Source organism: Macrosteles quadrilineatus, unplaced genomic scaffold, assembly GCF_028750875.1.
Source record: "Macrosteles quadrilineatus isolate MER2022 unplaced genomic scaffold, UCM_ALF_1.0 Scaffold_8__2_contigs__length_117827958, whole genome shotgun sequence".
In the NCBI taxonomy this organism is placed as follows: domain Eukaryota; kingdom Metazoa; phylum Arthropoda; class Insecta; order Hemiptera; family Cicadellidae; genus Macrosteles; species Macrosteles quadrilineatus.
Genome location: NW_026542601.1, coordinates 52,681,034 through 52,691,425, shown reverse-complemented (window position 1 = coordinate 52,691,425; position 10,392 = coordinate 52,681,034). Strand labels below are relative to the sequence as shown.

At 36.6% G+C, this 10,392-nt stretch overlaps 1 protein-coding gene across 2 annotated transcripts in view; it reads right to left on the bottom strand.

Annotated features, from left to right (window-relative positions):
- Positions 1 to 1,677: 1,677 nt before the first annotated feature.
- The window catches only part of LOC128999730 (cAMP-dependent protein kinase catalytic subunit 3), a 147,106-nt gene continuing 138,391 nt past the window's right edge, over positions 1,678 to 10,392 (bottom strand). For both annotated transcript variants that reach the window (XM_054426381.1, XM_054426380.1), the window contains exons 7-9: positions 8,349 to 8,530; positions 7,069 to 7,146; positions 1,678 to 4,138 (exon numbers count right to left, since the gene is read on the bottom strand). In XM_054426381.1, coding sequence (XP_054282356.1) covers positions 4,013 to 4,138; positions 7,069 to 7,146; positions 8,349 to 8,530 — 386 coding nt within the window. In that variant the 3' untranslated portion in view covers positions 1,678 to 4,012. The remainder of the gene's footprint in view (positions 4,139 to 7,068; positions 7,147 to 8,348; positions 8,531 to 10,392) is intronic.

Sequence of the window (10,392 nt, the reverse complement as noted above, 5' to 3'; positions counted from 1 at the left end):
GGCATTTCATGTAAAAAGATCCCTTAGCAGTTCTGGCATAATGGAGAACTCTTATTGGACATTTTCTTGCATGCACAAATTGCACATCTGGCACTGTTATAATCTTGAGTACATTTGCAAAAAACTTGGTTAAGGGATTAACTGTTCCTGGTTACTATAATTTTGGTGTCTCTTTTCAAATGAATATCTACTGACTAGTGGCGGTCCCTTGGGGGGGGGGGGGAGTTCTGATTAGAAACTATCTTTGTATATGGTATAGTTTAAATTTATTAGTCCAGTGCAATTAGGTTATGACCCGGACAAAATTGATAACCGGCTGAAAATTGGTGGAAATGTTCAAAACAATGTCCTGAGTGGCCCACACAAAGTACCAAGAAATCCCAGTTGGGGAACGGCCGCCATTTTGAAAAAAAAACTGCCGCTATCTTGGAAATTTAGATTTCTTGCTGTATCTTTTGAAGTAATTGTCCGAAAGACCTTATTTAAGTCTCAAATTAAACGTTTTGGGCTCACGTATGAGGGTAATATATAATTATAGAGTTTATTATGTTCTAAGCATAAATATTATTTATATTAACATCAAAAATGTCTATAATAATGATATAGATACGGTTATGTCACCACTCTTATACGAATTGTGGATATTTATATGCATGCAACGTGGATGCGATACTCCCTGGTGTGGATTAACGTCCGCACGGGTGAGTACTACGACTATCCGCAGTACTATCCTGATAATTAGACCAATTCGTAATTACCAAGGCAAAAATGTGGTTCGGATTCCACTATAAACTGTAGGTCCCTTAGTTGCCATTAGCTGTATGGGCTATTAATTAACCTGTGTGTAAGGAATAAGTCGGTCTTAGTCACTAACAAGACTACAAGATCGCGCCACTCATCCTACACTCATCTCCATTCACACTTGGCTTAAAATACCTACTTTGTATGGTTGCCATTTCATAGAACAATATTAACAGTATAGATATTGAGTCTAATAAACAAGAATTGGATTATGGAGAGACCATGAACAATAGTATTAAGTCTTGGTTTCAGTAATTGTTATAGATAAACCTGGACATAGCTACAAACATAATCTTTTTGATTTTTAATGTAATAATTATGCCAAAACTACTTGTTTCCATGACAAATATACATAATTTATTTAAATTTATATAAACTATTTTTAACACAATATATACGATTGATATATTATATTATATAGGTTAGTGTTCAAAAACCTGTTTTCTATCCTAATTAATGTGAAACAACAACAGGCTAATGGATTATATAAACTTATTTGACAAAAACACGTGAAAATCAATTTATTTAACAATTTTTATATTATTTTGAGAATATCTTTTAAACTAATGCATATACGGAAGAAATGAATATGACCATTCTTGTAAAGAATTTCATCATCTTTCTTTTTATGATTTACATTTTTTCCGTACGATGCACGGTTTTCAGTGTAGAAGTAAAAAACTAAAAATTGGGGTCTTTCCCCCCCTCCCCCCGTTGAAGCAGCAGGGCCAGGGGCGGGGACTTTTGGTATTTTTATCTTCTAACTACCCCGAACACATTCCCGCAGAAAAAAAATTTCCCCCTCTCCATGTCCTCTACAATCCCTTTATTGACTGGACTAATATTAAAACTGAAAAGGAAGGAAAACACTCTGTATAAAACTAACCTTGTTTTATTTTTAAGACACATTAACTTACACTGTACAAAACTATTATTGTTCATGTGAAAATTTAATGTACTGACACACAAATACTAAATAATTAAATATAACTCTTTGAGTTTAAAAAACTAATAAATGATCACAGTTAAATACAAATATAAACAAATCTTCTTGAAATACTGCACAACTGGATGAAATTGTAATCTTATTCACTAACAATAGAGCAAGGGTGTTCTTAGCCAAATAAAAATCTATATGTTTTATAGTAATTTAACAATGGAAACTTTCATTTGTTATCTTGACACGAAAGCTAACTGAATTCTCAACACATAAAAGTTATCTCAATGGTGAGTTGGGGCAGAAATGGTGTTCTGACTCTGCTTTTCCAAAAAACACTTCTGTATATAGGCATATAATAGGAGAGCTGTGTTTTTCTGAGATAATGGTAAGCGTATACAGGCATTGGAATATTTACAACTACGCAACAATAAAAATTTTGGCTATCTCAAAAATTTTTCAAAGCAGCGATTTTGAAATTGAAATCCAATTTGTTAACGTTCTTAAGGGTGCATTATTTTTCAAACACTATAAAACATTTGTCAATCCTTTTTAGGAGTCACAATTCTGTTTGGGTTTTGTTACCATCTTACAGAATTTTAATTTAGTTCTAACACATTGGGTGCGGCGGTATCCATATGGATACCTGGAGTCCATCACGTAGAGGCGGCGGTATCCATATGGATACTTGGGTCCTCCTGAACTTCAATATTTTCCTGTGGCTCAGCCGTTTGATATTTCGAACTAATACTTTGTAGCCACCTGCGTTGACACAGTTGAATGACCGTGGTGACCTTGGTTTCTATTTTTGTCGCGTTATCAGTAGGGGGGGCGGGATGGGGGTGGGCGAGCGCGCCACGTGCGTTTGTTTACGACCCTTTGCAGAATGTTTCCACGTTAGCGTGTAGTGGGTGACTTGCTTTTTGTTGTGTTGTAGGTTGGTAGTAAAATTTCCCCATAAAATCCCCGTCTGGCAAACTTAAAAATCAACTTTTTGTCCCGTCTTTCTCCCTCCAATTGTTAATACGATGGGACCGGCTACGTTCCAAGCAGTGCTGCTATATGTGAGTGTTTAGCGAACTACGTCGACTCTTGTTATAAAACAGGACATCACCGCACGTTATTTGCTATTCGTCATACCGAAATATGAGAGCCAATCACCCGGCAATCGGGTTTGTTCGACGCTGCGGGCTGCGCCGTACTGGGGCTACGCCTGCTGTTTGATGGTCCGCAGCGAACGTGTTAAAACAGAACTGAGCATATCCAATAGTTATAAGTTTGAAAGATGCCCTTGAAAGTATACTTGATGTAGCCCATATATTGTTTTACAGAAAAATACCCTTGCTATATTGTGCAAAAACACATCTACTCTTTTCATGTAAGTATATTTCATAATACAATGTTATTACTGGTACAGTAAACTAAACCTTGACAAAACACCAAATCCTATAAAACTTGTTCTAAAAGTGCCTTAAAACACTTAATCAATTGGTGTTTACATGGTGTGCTACTATAAAATGTGAAGACAAACTCATCTTACAATCTTACATTCTTGTTTAGGTTTACATTTTGTTTTTAGCCATACGTTTTTCATTACGGTTGTCTTTATTTATATGTATGTTTGTATTACATGTTTATGTACCGTACTTCAATTTATAAAAAGTGAAAAAAAAGTCTCCTTAAAAAGTTCAAGAAGTACTTTATACAGGGTTTTTCCTGGGACATTAATATTGTTTAATTCAGTATTAGGTTTAAAAGATAAGTATGCATTAGAATAGGAAGCTTTTAGATTCAATGATAAGATATTGATGTCTGTGTAAGAAAAACTAAGGATTTGGGTATTTAGTTTCAAGTGGTTCATCCATGGAAATCAAATAGTTAAGTCAACAATTATATTTCCACTTTTTTGGCACAGTTGGTAAAAGTTTCATTGTAAAAGTTTTCAAAAATTATCATTGTTTCTAGTATAAAATGTACCATATTTTTTAACAATAAACAAATGAAAACATATACCAAACTTTTAAAATTATTAAAACAACGCTAACTATCCGTTTGTATATACAAATTTCACTAGCTTAAATCTATAACATAAAGCTCTGAATGCTATGTATAAAGCTTGGCTATCTAAAAGACTACCAAAGCCTTTTCTGTATCACAATCAAAATTAGCAACATAAAATAAGTCTCCTATGAAATAAAAAATGAGCTTAAACAAATATCGAGTGGTGGACGAAAGATAGCTTTAGGAACTAGGAGTGCGTGTTTCGCTTTTGTATCAGAAGTCATCGAAAAGCTTCATATCTACTTCACTAACACACGGTGCTGACTTCCAGTCGGCCTCAGGATACTCGTCAAAGTTGCGGGTGTCTCCCTCGTACGCTATCCTGGGAACTATGGGAGGCTGAAATAGACAAGTTCTTATTACATGGAGTCAGATTACCCATCAAATTTTGTATTTGAAACATAACTGGAAAATTATTTTATACAAGTGACATCCATAACAAGTAAAAGGGATCGCCTACAAGCCTCAGATGCAGCCAAGCATACTAGATGAAATCTGACACCATCGTTCTTTGTTTTACAACTACTGTTTTTGTCCTTATGAGAAACAGGGGACAACTATGGGGTGGACAGCCAAGCTGAACAGGAATCGCATAGAGGGCCACTACACGTGGCTGGCCCAAGCTGTGGAGCTACCTTCAGCACTGAAAATGTAGTGTCATTAAATAAAGTGAGAGGGCCACTAAGTGTGGCCTTCCCAATCTAAAGGAAAGGAAAAGAGAACAATAAATGTGACCATAAAGGATTAAACAGCTTCTGCAGTTGGGGCAGAATTGTAAATTACCCAAACTATCCTCGGTCACAACCAATGGTGGACATATTTTGTTATCTTGTTTAAATAAAAAATCCCCTAACAGATTACTGGAGAAATTCATTTCTCAATGGAACAAAATTTCCTAAGCAAAGTCCCCCTCCCTAGTGATTCCAAATTTATAGACTTGAAACAAGGAGAACAAGGAAGAACAAGGAACAAAGGAACTAGGAAGAAGAAAAAGGAGGTTAGAACTCTTAGAGCATGGGTATTGTTGCTGCACGACAAATGCAAACTACAGAGTAACTTAGTGGAACAAAATAAGTTACGGCATATAGTCTATTAGTCTATACTTTAAAACTTAGAAGCAGTTTAAGTTAGCTGTAGGCGTAGATAAGAGAACTTCAAATGCTAGTTACTGTAGACTCCCTCCTATCCGGACACCTTTCAACCGGACATCGGTTTAACCGGACTACACTTGGCGGAAATGACATCTCTTTAACTGGACAATTTTTATCAGCACATCGGTTTAACCGGACTAGATCGGCAGGAAGTGGGCTGTACTGAAACGACTGTTCTCGTGGGAAAGATTTGAGACCAGTGATTAGGTGTCTAAAAACAATGCTCTCCTAAATAATTTAAGTCAAATATTTGGGCTACCTATTAAGTTTTTGGGGACGTCGGTTTAACCGGAAAACCCGTTATCCGGACTGGCCTCGGTCTCGAGGAGTCCGGATAAGAGGGAGTCTACTGTAGGCCTATATAGAACAGGCTGCAAACCCGTGCAAAGTGCCGTGGAGTATCCCGATCAATTTAAACAATATTTTGTTGACTCTGTCTGTCAAATTGTCAAGGACACTCCACCCTGTTCTGCTGAGGCTGTCAGCAATGTTAATTCTTAATTCTGCACCTTGTTCCTTGCTGAAATGGAATAATGTCACCACTGACTACACTGTGAAAGTAGTTAACAATTTCAAGCCCTCACCTTGTGCTGATGTTTACGGCATGTCGCCCAACTTTCTGAAGAGCATAGTTAAATATTTGGCTGTGCCCCTGGCATTAATTCTCAACTTGTGTTTTGATCAAGGTTACTTCCGTGATGAGTTAAAATTATCAAAGACAGTGCCTGTGTTTAAAAAGGCGACGCGAGCCTAGTCTGCAGCTACCATCCTATCAGCATTATTCCAAAGTTCTTGAAACTATCATCAACAGACAACTAATGGATTATTTTGTAGTTAACAGCCTATTGAACAACTCCCTACATTGTTTTAGAAAACTCAATTAACCATTACAGCTGTTGCAGCCCTCATGGAAAACTTATATCAGGCTTTTGAATGTGAGGAGTCTGTGCTGCTAACAATTGAAATTATATTAGAATTTAAAAAAAAGTATAAAATAATTTATATTGGTATACATAAGTATAGGGTAGAAATTAAAAGTGTGTGCACGGCTCGACTTTCAAACCAAGTTGAGCCTATAGGCTAGGTTTAGTCTATAGTATTGGACTATAGTATAAAAGCTCGGGTCATTTAGAACCAAGTCAAGTTAAATCGAACATAGCTATTATCCTGCCGATATGGCCATGGTAATGTCTTAGAGATTGCCAGATGCTAACAATTTTGTTGTAGATGATGAAGAGCACGGGAAATGATTAAGATGTCTCTGCAATATCGCAAAAAATTTTCACGATCACGATATGACTACAATCGCTGCAGGTAATCAGATAAAAATAAAGGACGAATCAGGTTTTCTCAATAATGGCCGAATGATTTTGATAAAAATTAAGTATGTTATAATCCTTTAAATTCTGAATAAAATGGTATGAATTTATTCCATTTCTATAAAAAGTTATGGTTCAAAAGTTATTGTAACATATGTTATATTCCCATAAAAAACCCCATAAAATAAAAAAAATGATTTTAGGAAAATACTGGGTTATTTGATTAAATTAATGTGTTTTGGTCCTTATAACTAAACAAAATAGTGCAACACGGTTCAAAAGATATTGCAACTTTTGTGAATTTCCCTGTTAAATATTATAGTTACTCCCACCACTTACCCATGATAAAGGTAGTTGACAAGCTTATGGGAGAAAGTATGTGTCAGATTGCTGATAACGTTTATTTGATCTTGTCAAGAATTCACGCTCTTGTGCCAGAGCAATATGGTCATTTAAAGTCATAAAAATACATTGGTTTAATGTTTTGACAAGAAAAATGTTGCAAAGCCAATTAAACACAAATAGTTTTAGCATTTAAATTTTCTTTGTTGCTGGCTAAATTTGGGATCTGTGTACGGCTGGCTAAATTTCGGATCTGTGTTGACACATTTTGTGATCGCAGGGACATGATTGTCATCACCCACAACCACAGCTTAGCTAAATCATGAATGACTACGGTTTTTTCAGAGAAATTGTGAAAATATTGATCTGAATAGATTTGAGTAAATCCACCTGTTATATTTTTAAAATTATTTTAGTAATAAGCTATAAAATATTTGTTATATAACAGTTAACCAACCTTGAGTCTTCTCTGACACACATCTTGCCAGTTGACACCCTTGAACCATCTATGCCTCTTTATGTCATCAGCACCATTCTGTAACAAATCAAAGAAAATGAATATTTCTATGATTTGCAACTAAAACAGAACTTCTCATATTTTTCTTGATTCTGTGTTGTAAGACATAAAGTAAATTTCAACAAAATGATAAAGAAAATTAACACCGGTCACGACATAATTGGATGAGTCCCCTGCAGTTGTGGTGAAGGTAAATCTATAGGAACTCATGGACATATCCACGTATCCATCCATATATGTGAACATCTTGCCCCTTCACGAGGACATTAACATCTCTCACAATAGTGGCAGAATCGTGACATCTTCTGTGTTTGTGAGGACATCATCCTCATTTCATACGATCGCCCAAAGTCATGAACATCTCTTTGGTCTCAGAATATCCATGAACAAAACTGACAAAAAAATATGGTAACCTATTTCTTTACACAAAACGTTGTTTTTTTGCTGATTTGTGGTGATAACTATTAAGGAGCTTTAGTAATTCTGAGCTGGTGGGAAGAGTTGATGTAATTTATTAAAACTAGGCCACACACTGCCGTTACAGACAAAGAGACGTTAGTGCAGATGGAGGAGATTCATGTTGCTTTGTGTTTTTTTTTTTTTTCTGATAAGACTGACAAAGGGCACATTAGACAACTGAATACATTGGATTACAAAGTGTCGGAGTGAGCGACAACTATAACTTCGTAAGATAAATAATCTCAACTCAATCAAAATATGATTGATCTGCAATTTGGTCCCACTTGTGTGCATTGATGTCGAGTTAATAATTTTTGCCTCTTATTTTAGGGTAGTTTTTGAAGCATGGACAGTCTCTGTGGTTTTGTTATTAGAGGAACTATTTAGTATTTAGAAATAGTTATTTTCACTTGATTTAGATTGGTTGATTTAAATTTATTGGTGAGTCGGTGGCTCAGTCGATAGCGTCGCCGACTTCGGGCCCAAGGCAGAAGTGTCGTGGGTTCGGATCCTGGTCACTGCCACTAACTTTTATCAGTACGGTTCACCTTTGTACTGTCCCGGCTCACCCCTTGCTTTGCTGAATACGTTCCACGCACATGGAATGTTAACATGGTAATGTGCTTGAGGATACATTTCAAAATTGAGTTTATCCAAGAGTGATGCATCTACAATGGAGTATGTCTATGTTTCATTTTGTGACAATGCTAGGATAGTTGAAAACAGATAACAGATAACAGAAAAACCAGCATTTTACTTACCTTCATATTCCCTAACCTCTTTGTTCTGTCTCCCACCAGAAGTTTCTTGATCAGATCTTTTGCAACAGGATCCAGGTTTCTCGGCCATTCTATTTTGCCAGCTAAAATCTTCTCGTATATACCGAAAGGGTTATCATCAAAGAATGGTGGGTAGCCAGCAAGCATCTCATAAATTAGCACTCCTGAAAAAGAAGAAACAAACAATAAAAACAAAGAACTTACTGATTAAGAAAACAATCAATGATAAAAAACCGTTAATATGTAATTTTAAACTACAAGATTCAGTTCAGACTTAGAATAGGTATATATTTGACACCATGATAAGTAGACAAGCTTTATGATAGTAGCACAGTGTGAAGTAATTAATTTATTTCAGCAGAAGTAATTTTATTTTTACGGTTGAGTTTGTCTCCGTTAGTTGAGTCAGTGGTTGGATGTGACTAATGCGTACAAATCACATTCTAGTAAAACATGGTTAATAATGATATGAGACAGAGAGGGAGTGGAGGGTGTCATAAAAGTTTTGAGTTAGTGAGAATGAAAATCATAGACACTATTTATCTCACTAGACACCCACTAGTTCCCACCATTCACACATTCTATGATATGAATTGTTGCTGTTCACAAGCATAGACTTTATAATAATAAGATAGTTGTCAGTAAATTTAGGTCTCCAAAGAACTCTAGTCAGGGCCAAAAGAGCTAGTTTAAATGTGACACTAACACTGGGCTATTTACTTTGCTAGGCCTATAACTATTCCAGCCAGTTTCCACTCTAGTGCGGTGATTAGTTTTGTCACAGTAACCAATAACAACGACAAGGAAAGTTGTCGCTTTTACCTTGTACGAATCGTCTTCTGTGATTACATTTCCATGACCCACAACGTTTATATGGTTTCGTTATGATGGTAACGTTGGGGTTTTAAAGTATATCACCACAGTTAACGAATATCCATGGAGAAAAGTGTATGGACTTAAAAAATGTACATGAGTAAGGGATTGTGCAGAAGGCCACAAACATTTACGGAGAGGTATTGATTCTCTGTCAAGACAGTAATTGAAGTTGAAGAAACTTGGTTTCCACATTGGTTTCTTTGAGGTTACCAGGGTTTAAATTTGTGCTTGGAAGTCTAAGAGACCTATCCTTAAGCTTGGCAATCACTGGCAATAGCAAATTGCGATTCACTTGAAAATGTTCAGTAATTTTGGCTACTTCCAGGCTTGGATTTACCACTAGGCCTTTTAGGCCATGGCCTAGGGCCGCAAGCATGAGGGGGCTGTAGAGGATTGACAATAAACATTTTTTTCAAACCATCAGTTTGCGGTAATTGCAGGTGACAACAATGATGTCCCCGTAATTGCAGCCCAAAGGAGGTGTTCCCGATCCCGCCGCTATCGTGTCGTGGGTGTGTGTGACGACATTCCCTTGATTTAGGATAAGTGTTCACGATTTCTCCGCAATCGTGGGGGACAATGATGATTTTCCCGTGATTGTGGCCCGCTGGACATCATTTTCAATATTTCACCGCTATTGCAGGGAATTTCTCCCAGTGGGGTGGGGGCTGCTCAAGTAATTTGGCCTAGAGCCGCAAGTACCTTCAATATGGCACTGGTTACTTCCAAAAACAAAATTTGTGAACAACTGCAGCCGGCCTGCGCCGGGTAAAGAATTGTGCAAGCTCCCTCCACCCCTTATGCACATTTTCTACATCCAATCGCATTTCTCCATTCACTTCAATTAATTAACAATAGATTTTAAAACACGAGAGATGATTTGTGAGTTTTTGGGTACCGGTAGTGAAATTATAGACAACCAGAGTAATTGTATATACATACCGTTTGGATATAAAGCAATAAGTAAAAACTAAACACTCATTAGAGAAATTTAATAACAGAAAACCAAACACAAGGGGTGACAAATGGATCAGAACTGGGGGAATTTATAGTGAGTGTACCCCATTTAAGAGATGATACAGGGCTGGCGTCCCTGTTATGTGAATTTTAACATTATGACTGTATGTAAGGGTGATGGAGGAGGATTCTG